Source organism: Podarcis cretensis (genome assembly GCF_951804945.1).
Source record: "Podarcis cretensis genome assembly, chromosome: 10".
Lineage (NCBI taxonomy): Eukaryota > Metazoa > Chordata > Lepidosauria > Squamata > Lacertidae > Podarcis > Podarcis cretensis.
The window spans coordinates 24,778,694-24,800,766 of record NC_137179.1 but is presented as its reverse complement, the minus strand read 5'-3'; the positions used below and the strand labels follow the sequence as shown (position 1 = coordinate 24,800,766).

The 22,073-nt window shown below is 44.4% G+C and overlaps 1 protein-coding gene and 1 long non-coding RNA gene across 4 annotated transcripts in view; one reads left to right on the top strand and one right to left on the bottom strand.

Annotated features, from left to right (window-relative positions):
• Nucleotides 1–5,278: 5,278 nt before the first annotated feature.
• PAH (phenylalanine hydroxylase) overlaps nt 5,279–22,073 on the top strand; it is a 77,372-nt gene continuing 60,577 nt past the window's right edge. For 2 of the 3 annotated variants that reach the window (XM_079992819.1, XM_079992818.1), the window contains exons 1-3: nt 9,919–10,070; nt 12,631–12,738; nt 21,316–21,499. In XM_079992819.1, coding sequence (XP_079848945.1) covers nt 10,026–10,070; nt 12,631–12,738; nt 21,316–21,499 — 337 coding nt within the window. In that variant the 5' untranslated portion in view covers nt 9,919–10,025. Of the gene's footprint in view, nt 5,333–9,918; nt 10,071–12,630; nt 12,739–21,315; nt 21,500–22,073 lie in introns of those variants that run through there. The other variant, XM_079992820.1, reaches the window with a different exon arrangement.
• Nucleotides 5,360–22,073, bottom strand: part of LOC307225370 — a 30,648-nt gene continuing 13,934 nt past the window's right edge. The window contains exon 3 of the long non-coding RNA XR_013842941.1: nt 5,360–7,060. This is a non-coding gene — a long non-coding RNA (uncharacterized lncRNA). The remainder of the gene's footprint in view (nt 7,061–22,073) is intronic.

The window sequence follows — 22,073 nt, the reverse complement described above, 5'->3', positions numbered from 1 at the left end:
CACAGTTAAACCGTGTAATTTGGTTGTCCAGTTTGGGGGTCATGGCCACCAGTTTAGATGGCTTTAAAATGGGAGTAGAGCGCTTCATGCTATGGGTACTGGTCAGGGTGGCTGTGTATGTTTAGAGGCATGGTTAGAGGCAAGATAGGGCAGGATCAAATGCACTTGTTCCATTAGTGCACAGATTTACTGTTTCTCAGTGGAACTCCCTTCCTCCTTCCCCAATGTGTGCCCCCTGCCCCCTGCTCTGGAGGGTTGGTGGAACCCCTAGAACAGATTTGGGGAGTGCATGGGAGGAAGGGTGTGTGTGGCATTGTGTTGTGCAAGCTGAAATCTTTGTGCTGACGGAACATCCACATACGCTGTTTTGAATGCAGCCCATACCTGTGAACACCAGTCTCTGGCAGATATTGGGGTGGAGGCCCTGACTGTGTGTTTCCCATAGGCTTCTGACTGACCTCTGTGGGCAAGAGCAGAGTGCAACTGGTGCTGTCCTGCAGGGGAGCAAAAACAATGCTGTAGAAGAGAGCACAAGAGGCAGGGACACCAAATTTTAGTGTTGCACAGGGTACTGCCAAAATCTGAGAGTCCAAAGTCTTTTGAATAGCCTTTTGGGGGCCATATGGCAGTGGCGGATGGGGCCAGAGTCAAAGTGGCCAGAGCAACAAATGTGGATCCTGACTTTATGCAGCAGGCTGCTTTTTGCATCCCTTTCTTCTCCCCACCCAGGCAAGCGTTCAAGGATACAGTAGGGGTGTGGCCTAGGAAGTAGGTGTTTCCTGAGGGCAGGTAGATGGTTCCCCATCTTTGAGGTTCTCAATCCCTGCCTTGATCTGGCCTTTATGTTTGAAAGGAGGAGGAGAAGAAGGATTGGAGGCCTCTTTCCCCGGAGTAGAACCTTCCAAATCCCCAAGAATTAAGCATCAAGAAAGGGGGCCTACTGCCATGATCATGGAATCATAGAATTGTAGATGCTTCTTGTTGGATCATCATCAGCATAACACTAAATATCAGTTTTTTGGGAACAGTGGGAGAGGGCTGCCGTGTTCATGTCCTGCTTGAGAACTTCCCAGAAGCATCTGCTTGGTCACTGTGGGAAGCAAATGCGAGACTGGGTAGGCCTTTGGTCTGATCCTGCAGGGCTCTTTAAATGTTCTTAGGAGAAGCTATGGAGCAAATGGTCATGCTGGGAAATAGCCTGCCTGCTGGTGACAAGCTGTCCATGTCAGCTTGGTCTTGTCAGGTGGCCTATGACATTAGTGAAGAAACACTGATATTCCCATAGGCTGTAAGCTGGCCCACAGCTGACTACTGATCCATCTACATACAGGTTTGAGGCTCTAAGGTGAGGCAGGAAAATGGAAAAGCAACTCTCCCCCATGTCAGATTTTAAACTTCCTTACTGACATTCTCAGCACAGGTGGCCGTTGGCAGTGACACCACAGCTTTCGATTAAAAAATGTAAAATGAGTTGGCCTGTTTTTGATCTGGCCTTGTTACTATCTCCTGAGCTGCAATCTGATCTGCAGCAGTTAGCAGGTGATAAGATTTAGCTCCCATGCCCAGGAAATACCCACCTATTGTAAATCTCTGTTAAAGAGGCAGAATGTTGATTAAAAAATTGTGTCTACTTGGCAACACCAGCCAAAGCTGGTCTTACAAGGGAGGTGAAGTAGAAGGCACTCAGGATCCTGTCTTGGATGGCTCTCAACAAAACAAAAACAAACAGATAATAAGGAATCTATACTTGGCAACTCACAATGGGGCGTTCGCAGAAAACTGCACACAGAAACTCTGCACATACACTAAGCAAAAGAATGAAAAATCACTACCCCCTTCTTTCTCTCCCCTACAACCTCACAATGTCTGAGATATGTATCACACCGAATGTAACTGACCTGTATAAAGGACCCTATGAATTGAAAACAGAGACGTTGTATGTACGCTTGTTAACTATGAAAATCCTTTAATAAAAACAACTAAAAAACCAAAACAAAGAACTTTCTATTCACTTTACTGAAAGGACTTGAGTTGCAACTAATTTCTGATCAAGTGCTTTCATAGGAGAAAATGGAGTCGAGTGTGGTTCTGGTCATTTGTGGAGAAAAGGGGGAACATGGAAGTGTTGGGGTGCTATTCAGCTTGCATTGGAGGCTGATGGGAAAGAGTAGGTGGAGAAACCTCCAAGCTTCCCATACTGTCCTTTAACCTGTGCTGGCCTTCCCCCAGGTGTTATACTGATACTTTGGGTGGCTGATCACTTTTCGTATTTCCTTGGAAGATGTTTCCTATCGAGCATGCGTTTTCTTTAAATTTAGCTTTCTTATTTTCCTGACTCAGAATCTCAGTGTGGAAATATCATTGCCTGCCCACCAATACTGCATGCAAGGTTTTTTGTTTTTTTAAATCCTGATACAGCTTCAGTCATGGGTAAATTGGAGTGGTGTCATAGCCCAGTGGTAGAGCACATGCTTAGCAGGCAAAACATCTTCAATCTAATCCCCAGCATCTTAATGGAGGACTGAGAAAGACGTTTGCTACTAGCATAAACAGTACTAACTTGATGGACGAATGGTCTGGATCAGTCTAAGGCAGTTTCCTGTGTCTCTAGTTGTGGCAGAATGTCAGTGAGGATGTGCAACCAAATGCAGATTCTGTTGATACGATAGTGTGGTGCATATTGACTCCCATCCACATGTGGGTGCATGCTCCCTCTCCTTCCCAACATTTGCCCTGTTGCAAACGCCCCATTGTGAACACTTTGTCCAAAAATGTCAACAGTGTGTGTCTTTCTTTACAGAAGTGGAAGAGGTTCATAAAAAAAAAAAGGTTGCTCATTTTGGCTCAGCATTTTATAATGTGATTATACTCCTTTGAACAAAAGTTTGGCAAAGTGGTAAAAAGACGGCAAAATCGTTTGTGCATCGACCAAAATTCCTGGGGAGTGGCAGCACTTGGGTGTTGCTAGGAAATAGTATCTCCGCTTACTGACTCAATTAACTGGAGTGAAGCAAGGGGCAGGTGCTGATTCAGGTGCACAGGAGATGGGGTTCTTTGTAGAAACTGCCTTACCTTAATTAAGTTGGACCTACCTACCCTTTCTCCCTTTTATTGCTGTGTGTTAAGAAGCAAGAGGGGGGAACGGGACAGAAACAGGAAGTCCATCATCTCACGTGGAAAGATCACCATCTACTGGCCAGTGATCATATTAGGAAGTAGAACACAAACTGTCTCCCTTCACAGCCATGGGTAGGCAAACTAACTCCTTCATGGACCACTGCCTTGCCGTGGTGAAGGGGCTTGAATAACTCAGAGAAGCTATGAGCTATGCTGTGCAGGACCACCTAAGATGGACAGGTCATAGCGGAGAGTTTTGACCAAACGTGATCCACCTGGAGCAGTAACCGGCAAGTCACTCCAGTATCCCTGCCAAGAAAACTCCATGGACAAAGACAACAGGCATATAAAAGTTATGGCGCTGGAAGCCAAACTGTGGGAGGCAGTGGAAGACAGGAGTGCCTGGTGTGCTCTGGTCCATGAGGTCACGAAGAGTCGGACACGACTAAACAACTAAACAACAACAGCAAGGCAAACTAGGGCCCGGATCCGGCCCAATCGCCATCTCAATCCGGCCCGCAGACGGTCCGGGAATCAGCGTGTTTTTACATGAGTAGAATGTGTCCTTTTATTTAAAATGCATCTCTGGGTTATTTGTGGGGCCTGGCTGGTGTTTTTACATGAGTAGAATGTGTCCTTTTATTTAAAATGCATCTCTGGGTTATTTGTGGGGCCTGCCTGGTGTTTTTACATGAGTAGAATGTGTGCTTTTATTTAAAATGCATCTCTGGGTTACTTCTGGGGCATAGGAATTCATTCTCCCCCCCCCCCAAAAAAAAAATACAGTCCGGCCCCCCACAAGGTCTGAGGGACAGTGGACAGACCCCCTGCTGAAAAAGTTTGCTGACCCCTGCTTTAAGCCCACTATCTCAGACTCAAACTACATGTTACATGGGAGATCAGTGTTTCCCATGATTTAGAAGTTGGGGGGTGGAGGAGACACTTATGATATTTTCTCCGGTGGGAAGCAATAACAGTTGGGGATGAAGGATCACCCTCTGCCTCTGCCTCTGCCAAGGTCAGGCTGGAGAGATCAGATGCAACACAACAAGCAAGAGCTCAGGGGGCAGGAACTAAGATCTCATAGAAAGCTGGGCAGGGCAAAAGAGGTAGGAAGCGGAATGGCATATATTGTTCCAGCAGCTGGTAGATTAATATCGTCTGGCCTGCTAGAATATGCCACACAACAGCTGCAGGTGCTTAAGTCTGTCCAAAGAGGCCTATCTCATGAAGAATGCTATTCCTCTAGACTAGAGTCATGCGTGGTGATATTGGCCTCCCAAGTGTGCACACCATCATTAACCAGCTGCCTTGGATCTTCTAATGCTGATGCTCTTAAGGGAGAAACAGGGGTGACTTGGTCAGGGACTCCACTGCCAGTGGTGGGTCAGGAGCCCACCCCAAGGGTCCTTCCTGAAGGCAGACCTAGGGAGCATCTTCAGTGATGGTGTCAGGGGGCTCTACCTATTCATCTGGATCTTCAGTCATCAGGAGGACTCAGTCCTCAATGGGGAATTTATGCTCAACCACTGAGTTAGGGCCCTTTCCCATAGGACTGGGAGCCCATGGCATTTATTCAAAATAAAACCAGTCAGTGTGAGCATGCTTAAAAGAAATGTTGCTTGTCATAACATGTAGGGCCTATTTTGTACTGTGGCTGTTCTACATGGACCTCATTCAATATGAAATAAAAAAATTCCTTCCAGTAGCACCTTAAAGACCAACTAAGTTAGTTCTTGGTATGAGCTTTCGTGTGCATGCACACTTCTTCAGATACACAGATTCTGTGTATCTTCAGATTCTGTGTATCTGAAGAAGTGTGCATGCACACGAAAGCTCATACCAAGAACTAACTTAGTTGGTCTTTAAGGTGCTACTGGAAGGAATTTTTTTATTTTGTTTTGACTATGGCAGACCAACACGGCTACCTATCTGTAACTCATTCAATATGGTTACTAATATGCTTTGGAGTTTGTGCTTGTAGATGATAAAAAGGATGAAACTTTCATGGGGCAGACTTTCCCCACAAGAGAGTTAATGCTTGATGTGCTAACCGTTCTGTTTACACTGCTGGCAACGTCGCTGAAAGCCAGTCCCCCTGCTGCTGCCAATCAGAGCCTCTTGCAAAGTGAATGCCTTGTGTGTCTATTGCATCAGGTTGTCTGACATCAGCCATAAAATTTCTGGGGGGAAAGGGAGTGTTTGAACCAGTATGGTGAGTAGCTATAATGTTTTGCTTGCTTGAGATCTTGCTTCATCCTAAAGGGTCTGGGAAGGTTACACAATATTTAAAAAGAAATAACTAAAAGAAATTGAAGTTTCCTTTTAAAGAAGGCACACATCCAAGCTAGCTATTGCCCTCTAGGGCAATTGATCTTTGCAGCAGAGTTCATTCTGAAGGGTAGTGAGGGAGTTGGCTCCTTGCTCCGGGCTGTGGAGTAACCCACGAGTGTGGGATGCAGTTCCACTAAATGTGTCTCGTTTACTGTGGGTTTCAAACAGGCCTTAAAGACCCACCTCTGTACCACAGCCTTTAGTAACTAGTTTGATCTGAGATTCAGAATTCTCCAATTTTTGCCTGATTTTGATCATTTTAATGCTGGATTTGTGTTGGTCCTCTTGGCTTCCAATAACATCTGGAAATAGTCTTTTGAATGTGTTAATTCATTTGTTGGTGTTTTATATGGTCTTGAATTGTATTTTATTGTACGCTTGATATGCAGTTAATAATACGCTCTGTAAATAATTTTATTTTTCTTGAAAAACAAAATCCAAGTTTATTAAATACTACCAATAAAAATAGCCAAAACCCTCACTGGTGTTCTTCCTGGGAGGGCGGGGTGTGTGTGATCTGCCAGAAGCCAGCAATGGCCCTCCCATTAGGCAGAGTGAGGCAGTGCCTTTGGAGTGTTATGTAAGGGCAGCCAATGGTTAGTTATTTAATTTATTATTGTGGATTTTGTACTCTCAGGGAAAGGCACTTGTATGCCTAGGCGTCCCCTGCCCAACAGACCGTCTAAATAATGAGACATGGCAAGTTCAAATTTGGGCCAGGCCACAATTTTTCTTATATATATACTTTTTTATTAATTTTGCATAATATAGCGAAAATAACCATTCCAAAAAATAAAAACAAAGAGGTTCTTTCAAACCTTCAGACCTCCTTCCTTCCCTCCACGAGTTCCACTTCTAAAAGTTATTCCTGCATCTTTTAATGTAATCCATCTATTATGTAATCATGGTAACCAAAGTTCATGTTACTTTACAAGTGTCATTGTGTTCTTGCCAATGATTTCAACTGTTTACAGTGCTCTTTCAAATATATTAAAAAGTTATTCCAGTCTTTTAAAAATACTTGGTCTTCCTGCCATCAGTCTTGCCATTTCCACATATTCCATCAGCTTGGTCTGCCCTTCTTCTCTGGTTGGTACTTCTCCTTCTTTCCATCTATGGGCCAGAAGCATCCTTGCTGCCGTCATTGCATACATAAACAGTCTTTTATTTTGATAGACAACTTTATTGACTACAGATTTAAGAGGTTTGGCGTAGGCATTGGGTAGACCACACTACTTCCAGCCCATGTCAGCGAAGCTCAGATGCTCACAGGAGGAGAAGAAGCAGGCATAGGGAGAGAACAGTTAGCAGCTGAAGGCAGAGAGGAAAGGGAGAGCAGCTGTAAACTGAGCTCGGAACAAAGGGGAGGAGAAAAACAGAGCCAAAGTGACAGGCAGCTGTGTAACAGCTCCAAAAGTGAGCCAGATGTTGGAATGCAGGAAACATTCTTTCCCAAATCTCGTAGGATCTCAAAAGTGGCTGAGACAAACAAAAGATACCGGAAGAGAAGGTGGGGGTTTCCATGTTGGGGAAGGGGGAGGAGCTCCATCTTCTGGGGAGGACGATGGGTAGAGGAGCTCTGTCCTAGTTTGTTGTTTTAGCAATAAATCTGAAATAATTAACAGCCAGAGTCATCTTGTGTTTGTGGGAGAGAACAAACCATAACAGCCCACTTGCCGGAAGTACTTAATATAGGGCCAGCTGGAAGAGAGGAAGTTCTTGACCTGCATCAAAGAGTAGCTCCCCCTCTGGGTTGCACTTGGACAGTGCTGTGGTCCTAGGCCCTATCTGGGCATCCCGACAGAAGCATCTCCCCTGGATCCCTTTAATAGGGTACCCCATTTTCAGGAGGGGCAGGCAGAGGCTACAACCTCCCCTCTGGCCAATACTATGCCTACCCAGTGCCCAAACCGCCAAAGTTGTGATGATTGCTATGAGGATGGTGAAAATCAGATGGGAGGAGCCAATTAGCCATATGGGAACATTCCAGCCTGGTCCCGAATATGGTGACCGACAAGGTCCATAGCAAGGCTGTTCAATGCAACCCACCTGAAAAATTGAGAGGGCGGATGTGTGATCCAGCGACAATGGCTGCCAAGGCCAGCCATGAACCCTCTTTAAATCCCTTGGGAGCAGGCCCGAACAAAGCCAACAGGGCCAGCCGTGTCCGCCCCCTGGAGTGGTCTGCCCCCAAGCCTACTCACAATTGGCCAGTTGTGAAAGCAGGCTGAATCCACTTCCTGGGTGGCAAGCTCATTCCAGGGACATCCTTTGCCACCTGGGAAGTGGGCTAGAAGGCGGAGCCTCTGACATTGGAATTACGATGGGCAGGAAGAGCACCTTCCCACAGCGTAAAGGGGGAGTGGATTTGTGGAACTTTCTGCCTCAGGCGTCAAAATGACTTGGTCAGCCTGGGGTGCTCTGTGCTTTGAACTGAGAGAGGGAGTATTTACCACATTTTTTGCTCTATAAGATGCACCAGACCATAAGACGCACCTAGTTTTTGGATGAGGAAAACAAGAAAAAAATATATTCTGAATCCCAGAAGCCAGAACAGCAAGAGGGATCGCTGCACAGCGAAAGCAGTGATCCCTCTTGCTGTTCTGGCTTCTGGGATAGCTGCGCAGCCTGCATTCGCTCCATAAGATGCACACACATCTCCCCTTACTTTTTAGGAGGGAAAAAGTGAGTCTTATAGAGCAAAAAATACGGTATTTATTTAACAAAAAAATGTTTAGTGCTCGAATGAAAGAGAAAACTTTAAGCAGCATGACATTTGCTGTTCCATCTGAGGCAGAAAAATATCCTGGCTCAGCCCTCTGTTCCATGGTCGGTGACAACAGAACCAGACTGTCCTTCACCCTCACTTCTGCGAATGTAGGGAATTGGGCATGGAAACATCAGCCACACACCCCATGCCTTGAAGCAAATCTGTGCCTCCCTCAAGATGGAACTGGGATGTTAAAAGGCCTTGGAGGCAACTCACAGAGAATGCTCAGCAGGAGGAGGATGAAGCAAAAGGAGAGGCTGCTATTCACTTAGACTTTAATACCTTGCCTCTTCAATCCAGTAGGGTCTGCAGAGTGATTTACATCACAGGTCAGCATCACAGACAACAAACGCCAGGACAGGATAAAAAAACAAACAAACTAGAAATAAAAGGGCTGGGAATTTATTTATTTATATTCCAAAAGGGCTCAGCTGGCACCAAATCATTGTCAGCCTTGGTACCAAAAGGAATCCAATGGTGGGGGCACCACTTTGAAAATGTCAAGCCGGCGTCAACCTCTGGCATCTATTGGTAGCTCCTCCATTAAAATACCTCTTCTGACCCAGGACTAGGAGCAGTGCTGTGGATGGGTAAGATTAGTGATCCTTTTAAGATCCCAGAATATTTCACATGGGTTACAGAAAGGACTCACTCCCAGTAATACCTAGAGATGCCAAGGACTGAACCAATGACTTTTTGCATGCAGAGTAGATGAGCTTTGGCCCTCCCACTAAATACATTGTCCTTAGTGGTTTTTATTTAAAGCATAAAGGTAAAGGGACCCCTGACCATTAGGTCCAGTCATGGATGACTCTGGGGTTGTGGTGCTCATCTCGCTTTACTGGCCGAGGGAGCCAGTGTACAGCTTCCGGGTCATGTGGCCAGCATGACTAAGCCGCTTCTGGCGAACCAGAGCGGTGCACGGAAACGCCGCTTACCTTCCCGCCAGAGCGGTTCCTATTTATCTACTTGCACACTGATGTGCTTTCGAACTGCTAGGTTGGCAGGAGCAGGGACTGAGCAAGGGGAGCTAACCCTGTTGCAGGGATTTGAACCGCCGGCCTTCTGATCGGCAAGCCCTAGGCTCTGTGGTTTAGACCACAGCGCCACGCGCGTCCCGCTTAAAGCATAGGAACCTATTAATGCCCTTTTCTGCCTCCTTAAGTTACCTTTCCCTTAAACATTTGTTAAACAGATGCAACCCATTAAAACTCCCTTTAGACACAACAGTCCTATATCTACATGGGCAAACTCTGTCCACAGCGATACAAAATTATAAAGAGGCAATGGATGAGGCAACGATGTCACTTTCCCATCAGTCTTCGTTACACACAGACACAGGCAAATAAGTTAAGCATGGATGGGAACATCGCATGTTGTCAGATGTCGAAATTCTGTTATTGCTTTCTCCTCACATGGCTGGCAAAAGAAGAAGGTTTTCAGAGCTGGAATTTAAACACAGCAGACAGTACGAAACCGCATGAGAAGACTCTTGATTGTTTCCATTTGTCCACACAGAAGCCACATGGCAACGCTAAAAGGTGTTCCAGCCTTGTGGCTTTCGTTGGACGTGTAAACAATGTGTGCCTCTTGAGCCCAAAGGAGGTGGCGCAGGGGTGTGTGCAGAGCGCCCCGCCTACCCCAGGGAAGGGGAGGATCAAAGGAAGAGGGCTGACCCTTCAACTATAAACTAAACTTGAAATATCTGTGTACATTATACTCAGACGTTCCTGCAAACACCGTAAGGTCACCCATCTTTCCTCCCTGTAAGAAACATCCTGATCACTAGTGCTGGAGGGTGGAAATGGATAATAAATTCTTTAACCATATGAATGGAGATGCCTCTCAGGTAAGTCCATTATAATAAGCACTTTACTAGTTTCTGATTTTAGGGCTGATAACTTTTCGACCAGCTTCGAGATGACTTCAACAATGGTTTGACCTTTACAGAAATTCTCAGGCAACAACCTTTTTCTCTGTCCGGCGCTTTTCCTGCTAATTTTCGCATATTAAACTGTTGTCAAATGCAGAGTTCCACAAGCAGATTGGAAAGTTGGAAGCGCTGCCCAGTTCTGTGGACTTTAATGGGACTGGGGAGCAGAGCTCATGAGCACAGCACTTCCCCATTTCAAATATGGAGTGCCACAGGTTCTTGGTATTAGTAGTCTGAATTGGTAGAGGCAGTGCTTTTTTCCCTTGGGGGTACGCAGGGGTACGCATACCCCTAAACATTTTGTGAATCTAAGTTTGGCTTCATTGAAGGGCGGTATTTCAACATGAGTAGGAAGATGAGAGTACCCCTAAACATTTTTTAAGAAAAAAAAGCACTGGGTAGAGGAGTTACCGTATATACTTTAGGACTGCAGTGGAAAAATTCAGGTGAACATGTAATGTGTGGATGCAGTTATGCAGCAGGGTAATTTTAGACTCTAGACTTACCGGTCTTATGGGTTCTTCACCTCTTTGGGTTGTATTACATCACTTTAAAATGTGGTTGGCCTCCCTTGTTTTTTGGGGATCCTCCTGCTCCTTCAGTCTAGTGGGGGTCCTGGATTTCTGCCCCAAAATCTTGCCCTGATGGCATCACTGTCTGGTTGCTACCCATATATAGGTGCATGTATAGGTGAAATGCGTATGCACTGGTGTTCAAAGATGCAATTTCGCTTGTGTATGATATCCATGTATTACGTATCTGCTGTGAGCAAATGTAGGTGTAAGATCAATTATTTCCTGCAGGAGTCCAGGTGTCCATAGCTGACTGTAGTCCGTACACTTGTTCCTGTGGAGCTGGCCAAAGTTAGCCAGTCTCACAGAATTATTTTAGTAAATAGCTTCAATGAGGAAAGAATTAATTCAATATAATAGTTAGAAGGAATAGTGGAAGGAAGGGGTGGGTGAAATTCTTCTGAGTAATTTTACCAGTATCTTATTGACCTCTGAATTCCCTAGTTGTTCCTTGAGGAGGAATACCCTCAAAATTGCTCATGCTTTAGGTAAAATTTAGATATCAAGGCTGGGAGGAGCTGATTCTATTATACTGCTCCGAATCAGCTGAATCTGTAATTTTGTCATGGAATGAAGGTGCAGCAGGATGAGGTGGTATCACTTCAGACTGCAGGTGGGTGATGAATTTCTGGACTGCTCCAAATAATAGTAATAATAATAAATATTTGTAAACTTTTTGCCTCTCAGCTGGCAAAACGAGCTAGCACATTTCTTCCTATTGTGTTAGTTGCCATCTTAGTTGTGTGCAGGTTTTATTTTTAACAATGGGAAGACTTAAAAAATGGTACCCTCAGCCTGCTGTCCAGGTCTGAAGGCAGGGAGGGGGAGACTAGGGAGACATCATGAGAGCCACATACAATCAAAGTAAATATTGTTCAGTTATTATTATTGTCACCCCCCCCCCTCCCTGCAACAAACTCAAGTGCTCTAGACTCACAAAAGTCAGAATTCAAATCAAGGTGCTTCTATTCCTACTTACATGTCAGATTTTGCACGTAAGCAGGGTTCCACAAACACACTCACCAAGTTTCCAGTGGTGACCATATCCTTTCATCTGGCAACTGCCTGCCCCAGTGCTTGCCTTGGCCTCATGCCTGTTGGATGCACTTGAAAGCAGCGAGACTTCTGAAGGTCAGTGCGACTAGAACGATGAGTCCTGGGAGCAGAATCCTGTCCTGGATGTGGAAATTTGGATAAAGGTCGGATGCTCTTCCCTTTAGTCATATTCACCTATTGAAGCAGTGAGTCGCCCCTGGTTCTAAGCTGTCCTGGAGCTCAGCATGACATTGGCTGAGACCATTCCCCTTCCCTCAGTCAGGAGGGAGTAGGTCAGGTTTGTTTGAGACAATCATGCCAAGCCAACATTTGGGGACTTCTGAATATAAATGTTTAATACATATAAATTTGCCCTGAGTAGTTTCTGTTCTTCAGACATTTTCAGTGTCCAAGCAGACTTCTACAGGTGAAGTTCTCTTTTGTTTAGCTGTGGCCTATTTTGAGGAGCACCCCCCCCCCCCGTGGACTAAATTAATGTGCTGAAGTTAAAAGCGTCTTCTGAGTGATAGATTCTTGGCTCTTCTAGGGATAAAATTAACTGGTGTAAAAATATATATATAAAAAAATCAAATCCTCATGGGTTGCTTAGATTTGCAAACAACACTTCCATGGATCTATTCAAGATTTTCCTCATAAAATTGTGCAACCAACCAGCAGTCTTTGGATCTCTTTGTGTCTTCACCATTTCCTCATTAGCAAGATTGTTCGTAGTGAATGGCTTTTATTAGAAGACTTTCCAGACTGTAGACTTTGGCCCAGATGGTTTGAGTTTGTCCCATGCTTTTTTTCTTGTAACACATGTTTATGAGAAAAGACTTATGGTCAACATTTGCGTATGTATCATGCAGGAATCCAGCTACATTGAAGAAAGCAAGGCCCAGAATGATGCAATCTCCTTGATTTTCTCCCTCAAAGAAGAAGTTGGAGCGTTGGCTAAAGTGCTACGCATATTTGAGGTATGTGCTTTGCTAAGCCTGTACGGCAAGAGAAACACGACTGAAATTTCAGAACCAACATCTAGCTGTCAAAACTGCAATCCTGATGCATTATTCTTAGCTGTTGAGTCCAGCGCTACCGCAACAGCACCTCTGCACCCCACACCCCATGTATTCATTGCATGCATGTTAAAAAACCTCTGGGGAAAACTCTTGCATTATGCCATCATATCATTCTTCATTTCCCCACTCCCAATTCATATCATTGGCTGAGAAAAGTGGAATGCCATGACGTCACAGCACAAGGCAAATCCTACTAGATATTGCAGATGCTGGAATTAGATGTACAGCTGCTGTTTTTAGTAACAGCCATGCACTTGCTGCCATGTCCATGGGTCCCGTCCGTTTCCCCTCTCTTTGGGAAGAAAGGAACGTCTTCAGTATGGGGTATACTTCCAAGTACAGAGGATCATGTATAAAACTTTGCTGATATCGAATTTGTATGTGTTTTAAATAACCATGCAGGTGACAGCAGACTCAGCAGAATCAGCAGAATCATATAGTCCAACCCCCTTTCAATGTAGGAATCAATGACTTCATGATCCTTGTGCTGCTGGAGACAATTTCTAGTATTCAATTGTTATTTATTTGAGTAAACACAGGCCTAACATCACACTTACACCAGAGGAATTGGCAGTGACCAGTACAGCAATCACAGGGTCGCTGTGGATAGCTTGATAAAAAGGTTACTCCTGCGTGAGACATCTTTCTTTTTATTAAAAAAGGAGTCAAATTCCATGTTAGAGATGATCAGAAAATAAAACTGCCAATACTATAATGCTTTTGTACATGGAATGACCACACTTGGGATACTGCATACAGTTCTGGCACATGTGGTGGGAGTGTCCCCAAATAAATTTTATTGATGGAAACACTATTTATGGAAGTCGGATAACCACAAAACAAACTGTATTCCCCACAGAGGGTGTTACTGAGCCTTTATTAACAGCTCTTCTTGAATTGCTAGTAATGTGACCCAGGACAGTCTCTAGGCGACTTACAGTCAAGTTTTAAAATATACAAAATTGTTTTTAAACATACAAAAATCACTATCAAAATTGAACACGTAAGGCATAAAAGCATAAAACCAGCCTACGCAGGGGCAGGCGAGGAGGAAAAGACTTATCAGCAACCCAGAGAGAGCACTAACAAAGCCTTGACACAGCTGGATCATATTTCATCTGATGCTTAAGAGAAGAGGGAAGTATTAACCTGATGCCAAAAAGATGCCAGTGCTGGCGAGCCGGGCATGACTCACTGGGGAGAGCATCTCATGTTAAAAGCCCAGCCTCTGTGGTTTCATTTGTTTCCTTTAAAGAACATTGAGTCTCCTCTTAAAAGCAGCTCATTTGAGAGGAATAGTTCTGAACAGAGAAACTGTTGTGTAATAAACTACTGGCAACTTGTTTTGTATCTGGGGGGAAATTAAATTAGCTAGCAAGTGAAAGGGAAATGTGGAGGGGAAATACAAGTAGAAAAAGTTATACATCCCAAGACCACTTCTGTTTGTTAACCTGGGAAAAAAATAATGATTACCCAGAAGAATGGGAACCATAAATCCCTTTCCAGCAAAGTAAAAGTTTGTGTGTGTAATAATTGCAGAACTGGTTTCCCCACAGTTGATGCATCTTACTCAGAACTCATCTGTCTATCAAGCATCCCGAAAAGAAAATGCAGTTGGTTCTGACTAATTGCCCAAATTGCATTTGCAGGTGTGGGGAACCTCCAGATGTTAATTGAACTACAACTCCCATCATCTCCAGCAACCTTGACCAATGGTCAGGGATGATGGGAGTTGTAGTGCAGCAACATCTGGAGGACCAAAGGTTCCCCACACCTGCTATATGCAGTGGGCAAAATGTACGTATAGAGTCAAGTCAGATATGTAACTCTTAACAAAGATTTCTCTGCCTCCTCTCCCTTCTGCTGAGCAAACAGAACTTTAAAACAGTTATCTTTCTCAGTATTTTGGATGTGCTTATAAAAAGCAATATTTACTTTGGTCAGTGAAACTACCCTAGCTACCTTCAAAGAGTCACGTCTGCACATTTGGCAACCGAGTGGATGGTCACATCATTTTCGGAGGGGAGTGGTGTTTGTATATTGATGCAACTGGCATAGCCATTTGCTGCAGGAGATCTGTTTAGCCCAGATAAAAATTAACCCTTCCATTACTCTGATGAGGGGAATGCAGGAATAAACTCATTGTTAAAAGTGATGCATTTTCATCAGGGATCGAAACAGATGGGTGGAGTAAAGGTAAAGGGACCCCTGACCATTAGGTCCAGTCGTGACTGACTCTGGGGTTGCGGCGCTCATCTGGCTTTATTGGCCGAGGGAGCCGGCGTACAGCTTCCAGGTCATGTGGCCAGCATGACGAACCAGAACAGCGCATGGAAATGCCGTTTACCTTCCCGCCGGAGCGGTACCTATTTATCTACTTGCACTTTGATGTGCTTTCGAACTGCTAGGTTGGCAGGAGCAGGGATGAACAATGGGAGCTCACCCCATCGCGGGGATTCGAACCGCCGACCTTCTGATTGGCAAGCCCTAAGCTGTGTGGTTTAGACCACAGCGCCACCTGCATCCCGATGGGTGGAGTACATATTGCTAAAAATTCAGTTACAGAATTGTGTAGGGCCTCAGATGCTATAAGTAAATGGGGAGGAACAAATGGTTTTGAGGGCAGTCTTTTCGTTGTCTTCAGTAGAAGATGAATGCATTTTATAATTGCGAAAGAGCCATAGCTCAGAGGCAGAGCATCTGCTGTACATGCAGAAGGTCCCAGGTACAATTCCTGGCACCTCCAGGGTAGGGCTGGGAATGAGCCCTGCCTGCATCTCTGGAGAGCTGCTGTCCGTCAGGGCAGACAGTGCTGAGCTACATGGACCAGTGGACTGGTTCAGTATAAGGCAGCTTCCTATGTTCTTAAAAGGTGGCAATAATAATAATATTTCCCCAGCCACTCTGGGCAGCTTCCATAAAAACCAAAAATACACTAAAATATCACAGATTAAAAACTTCCCTGAACAGGGCTGCCTTAAGATGTCTTCTGAATGTCAGGTAGTTATTTATCGCTTTGACATCTGATGGGAGGGCATTCCACAGGGCAGGCGCCACTACCGAGAAGGCCCTCTGCCTGGTTCCCTGTAGCTTTGCTTCTCGCAATGAGGGAACCACCAGAAGGCCCTCGGCGCTGGACCTCAGCGTCCGGGCAGAACGATGGGGGTGGAGACGCTCCTTCAAGTATACTGGGCCGAGTCCGTTTAGGGCTTTAAAGGTCAACACCAGCACTTTGAATTGTGCTCGGAAACGTACTGGGAGCCAATATAGGTCTTTCAAGACCGGTGTTATGTGGTCTTGGCGGCCGCCCCCAGTCACCAGTCTAGCTGCCGCATTCTGGATTAGTTGTAGTTTCCGAGTCACCTTCAAAGGTAGCCCCATGTAGAGCGCATTGCAATAGTCCAAGCGGGAGATAACTAGAGCATGCACCACTCTGGCGAGACAGTCCGCGGGCAGGTAGGGTCTCAGCCTGTGTACCAGGTGGAGTTGGTAAACAGCTGCCCTGGATACAGATTTGACCTGTGCCTCCATGGACAGCTGTGAGTCCAAAATGACTCCCAGGCTGCGCACCTGGTCCTTCAGGGGCACAGTTACCCCATTCAGGACCAGGGAATCCTCCACACCAGCCCGCCCCCTGTCCCCCCAAAACTGTACTTCTGTCTTGTCAGGATTCAACCTCAATCCATTAGCCGCCATCCATCCTCCAACCGCCTCCAGGCACTCACACAGGACCTTCACCGCCTTCACTGGTTCTGATTTGAAAGAGAGGTAGAGCTGGGTATCATCTGCATATTGATGGACACCCAGTCCAAACCCCCTGATGATCTCTCCCAGCGGCTTCATATAGATGTTAAAAAGCATGGGGGAGAGGACAGAACCCTGAGGCACCCCACAAGTGAGGGCCCAGGGGTCTGAACACTCATCCCCCACCACCACTTTCTGAACACGGCCCAGGAGGAAGGAGCGGAACCACTGCATAACAAGAGGTTCAAACAATGTGCTTGATAATACTATCATTAAGAACACAGAGAGACAGCTCTGATCAGCACAACACTTGGTTACCATGCCTTGAAAAAACATTGAAGAGGTTTACCATGATGGATGTGAAAGAAGACGTTTTAATAGCAAAGGAGCTACAGATGGGTTTTATAGCGCATCCCCTTCCATTTCACTAGCTGGGAATCGGGGTCATTCCAGATGAGAGAAACTGTTGACTCAGGAAATTCACCCACTTTCCAGAGCATCCTGGAAACAGATGTTGGTGCTAATATAATGTGGGCAAAAAAGAAAAAGAAAGAAAAAAGCTTTGTTCATTGACATATTGTTGTACAGGATATGGGAGGTGACAATTCACAACTTCATGTCTGGTTTACTTCAGCTGGTGAACATAGATTCAGGGTGCTTCTAGACTCTGTATTTCCAAGCTGGATTCAATAACATGCTAGCAAATTTAAGTTCAGTTAAAGCTGATAATGGAGCACTTGCACAACTTGCTCCTCTCTCCCTGTCATTTTTTTTCCGCAATAAAGAAAAAGTTAGGGAAATGCACTGGGCAGTATGGGGTAACAATTGCTTGATGCAATATTGTACAGTGGTATCTTGGGTTACATACACTTCAGGTCACATACGCTTCAGGTTACAGACTCTGCTAACCCAGAAATATTACCTCAGCTTAAGAACTTTACCTCAGGATGAGAACAGAAATCGTGCTCTGGCGGCGCAGCAGCAGCGGGAGGCCCCATTAGCTAAAGTGGTGCTTCAGGTTAAGAACAGTTTCAGGTTAAGAACGGACCTCCGGAACGAATTAAGTTCTTAACCCGAGGTACCACTGTATAACTTCCCCATAAAGAAATGAGAATGAATTCTCTGTAAATAGTCAACATTGTCTAAAAACCCTGAAAATGTTGTGGAAACAAATTGGGATGAATGCTCAATAAATAGGTCACCTGAAAAAGGCTAGGCTTTTTTTTTTAAAAAAAGGTAAAAATAGTGCAGTGGTTCAACAGGCCTGTATACCTTCTTCTGCTTCTTTTACTCGGTTTACAGAATAATGCATCCAAGGAACCCTGAAGTAAACGCTGTAAACACTACAGTGGTGCCTCGGTTTACGAACTTAATCCATTCCTGAAGTCCATTCTTAAACCAAATCTGTTCTTAAACCAAGGTGCACTTCCCCCAATGAGGCCTCCCGCCGGTGGTGCCCTTCCACCTTTTGGCTTCCGTTCGTAGACTGAGGTAAAGTTCGCAACTGGAACACTACTTCCAGTTTTGCAGAGTTCGTAAACCGAATGTTTGTAAACAGGATTGTTCGTAAACCAAGGCACCACTGTATTTTATAATGGAAAACACTCTCTTTTGTTTTATAATTGTAAGCACTCTGAAATGAATTTATATGCAATTAGTTGCAAGTTTAGTATTAGGCACTAGGTGAAGTATGAGTACTGAAACGCTATTAGGATTTCAAAAACTTACCTAGCTCTAAACAGCTATAAATATTTTGAATTAAACCAATTACTAGTAACAGAGAGATCACATTTATTTTTTTGTTTATTAAATTTATATACTACCCTTCATCATAAAATCTCAAGATGGCTATAACCACAGAATTTTAACAACCCAATGACCTGTGGATTTAATTGAATGTTACTAAATGTTGTTAGGGAAGCCCCAAAACAATTTTTGTAGCTCATTTCTGTACATGTCTACTTGGAATTAATTCCAGTGTGTTCAGTGGGACTTATGAGTGAGTACTGCATTAAATCCTTAGACCACAATCCTGTACACACTTAACTTGGAGTTAGTGCACTTACCTTGGAGTAAATGCCACTGAAGTTGATGGGGTTTATATCTGCATAAGATGTATGGGATTGCCCAGTGAATCTTTGAGCAAACCTCAAAGGGCTTATCACTCTTACCTTTTGCCCCATGCTTTCTAGGCACAATACTGTGCTTTAAAGTTCCAGGTTCTAGTAATAATATTATTATTATTATTATAATTATTAGCCCTGGCACTTTTCCCTTGGAAAACCCACTCTTTAATGCTGAATTGGAAAAAACAAATCCGACTTGTCCACGAATTGCTTTTTGCTCCATTTCACTGGCAAAGATCAGCTTTCTGCAGGGAAAGTGCCAGGGCAAAAAAATACCCACCCATGCTCAGACACTTTCTAGGTCCTGTGCCTAGAAACACAGCTCAAAAGAAAATCTGGATGAGCCCATGTTTCTACACATCCGTTGTGTAGAATTGTGTAGTCCATTATGTTTCTACACATAATGGATACAGACCAGCAAATTAATTGTGACTACGGCCACATTTAAATGACCATGATACCACTTTGAACGGTCATGGCTTCCCGCAAAGAATTCTGGGAGTTGTAGTTTGCTAAGAGTTGTTAGGGGACTCTGGTGGTGCAATTTTCAGAGTGGCTTGACATCCTGTCCCTCATCGCAGGGAAATCTGGGAATTGCAGCTATGGGAAGGGGAAAGTTGTTCTCCTGAGAACTTTCAGCATCTTTCACAACCTCCTCCTTGTGTGGCCTTGTGGCTTTTAGAAAAGTAATAGGCACTCCTTTAATCTCTCTATTTCCACAGCTTCAGCCATCTGCCCCTTTCTGGCACCCTGCAGTCATTCATTCTGCTCCGCAGTGAATCCAGGGACTCTCACATAAGAAGGGTCAAAAAGAGTTTCATACTGCCCTCTACTTTGGCCTCCTTGGTGGTGGGTGCTGAAGTTTTACTCTGGCACTGAACCCTAAGTGGTGGAGATGCTGTAACATTTCTGGCTGTGGCTCTTAAGATGTGATACAACCAAGTGCGATGCTCCATAGCCCTTTGCAGTAAAGACAAATACACCTCCGATATAAAGCCTTAATCTCAAAGATGACCCAAGGAAGGTTCCTTGCTGAGAGCAGGCTGTGACTTTTTGAGCCTGGTCTCAATCATAATAAATCTTGCTGGGAGTAATTTTAACTTTTTCCTATCGCTGGAGCCCTGTAATGATTTGTGAGCACCTAATTAAATAGCAAACACAAAGCATTGTCTGTGTGTGATGCAGACCTTTAGAGAACTAAAACAACTTGACCTCGGGGAGCAGCCTAGTTAAATGCATTATTTGCATGGAGACCAGCTCAATTAGGAGAACATCTTTCCTGAGCTGCAGGATTTGAATGCACTTCTGACCTTTTCAACTTATTGTGTTGGTATCTGGTCAAACATTTTAAGTTCATCTGTAGTGTCCACTGCTAAGAACTCAGAGAAAGGCACATACAGCAATGCTCACGGCAAGCGATGGTGGGGAGCCACTTCAGAGGTCTGTGTCAGTAATGCACAAAGGTCTGCTCTTGAATCTATTTAAGGTTAAAGTACCCAAAAAACAGCATTTATCATGGCTATTCTTGGAGGTGACTGTTTTATATAATGACCATAGCAGTGTTTTCAACACAGACCAAGCAGTCCTCTTTTTTTTTTAACAAAGAAAGAAAGAAAAGAATTTGTGCTTCTGGCATGCGGTGAGGATACTGGTCCATTTAACTGCTTACAATAGTCACTTGATAGAAAGAAGAAGTTGCTCAGGTGGCCATTTAGGCATTACTGAAAAAGAGGATTTGCATCACAACAAGGAAAGAATGGGCATAAAAGATGCATATTTAGGCAAACATATCCTCCAGCATTTCTGAAAATGAAAATAAGGATGCCCTATCCATACCCAGTCCATTGTTTCGAATCTTAGAGTTGGAAGGGACCCCGAGGGTCATCTAGCCCAACCTCCTGCAATGCAGGGATCTCAGCTAAAGCATCCAGGACAGATGGCCATCCAACCACTGTTTTAAAACTTCCAAGGAAGGAGAGTCCACCACCTCTCGTGGGAGTCTGCTCCACTGTTGAACAGCTCTTACTGTCAGAAAGCTTTCCCGAATGTTTAGTCGGAATCTCCTTTCTTGCAACTTGAATCCAGTCCTACCCTCCAGAGAAGGGGAAAACAAGCATGCTCCCTCCTCCATGTGACAGCCCTTAAGATATTTGAAGATGGCTATCACATCTCCTCTCAGTCTCCTCTTTTCAGGCTAAACATACCCAGCTCCTTCAACCATTCCTCAAAAGGCATAGGTTCCAGACCCTTGATCATCTCGGTTGGCCTCCTCTGCACACGTTCCAGCTTGTCAACAAGCTTCTGAAATTGTGCTGCCTAGAATTGGACACGGTGTTCCAGGTGTGGTATCTGACCAAGGCAGAATAGAGCGGTACTATTACTTCCCTTGATGAAAATAGGATTCAAATTTGGAAAAAATGATGCATATTGCCATAGTGGGGAAGACACCAGGGGACTTGTGTGCCTGCTCAATCTTCGTAAACATAGTGTGATTTCTTTTCTTTTTTTTAATTGTGCCGTGAACTACCCAGTGATCCCAGCCACTTTCTAGGCCACCAGCCAAAATTGTGTTTCATTTTTCATTATGTTACCGTCTTTGTTCCAGGAGAAGGGGATAAACCTGATCCACATTGAATCCAGACCTTCCCGGCTGAACAAAGATGAGTACGAATTTTTCATCAATCTAGAAAGCAAGAACATCCCAGCTCTTGAGGGAATCATTCATTCACTGAGAGACGACATTGGTGCAAATGTCCACGAGCTTTCACGTGAAAAGAGGAAGGATGCTGGTAAGGAGATATTGTTCAGAATAACAACATTCCTTCCCTACAGCAAAGAGGTTAACTGCCAGCCCTACTGTATACCTGAAAGAGCATCTCCGTCCCCACTTGGCCGGGGAGGGATATAAATAAAATTTATTATTATTATTATTATTATTATTATTATTATTATTATTATTCAACCTGGACACCGAGGTCCAACTCCAAGGGCCTTCTGGCAGTTCCCTCACTGTGAGAAGTGAAGCTACAAGGAACCAGGCAGAGGGTCTTCTCAGTGGTAGCACCCACCCTGCGGAACACCCTCCCATCAGATGTCAAGGAGATGAGTAACTATATAACCTTTAGAAGACATCTGAAGGCTTTGATTGAACCACTTAAAGACACTATGAATAGAATTTTAGTGACTGGAGTGGTTCTGGCTTCCTGGAAAGATGCATTTATTACCCTGATTCCTAAACAAAACTGTGACTTAACAAAGACTAAAAATTACAGACCAATTTCACTACTTAACTGTGACTATAAATTATTTGCTGCAATTTTAGCCAACAGGTTGAAAAAGGTTTTAAGTGAGTCCATAAGGACC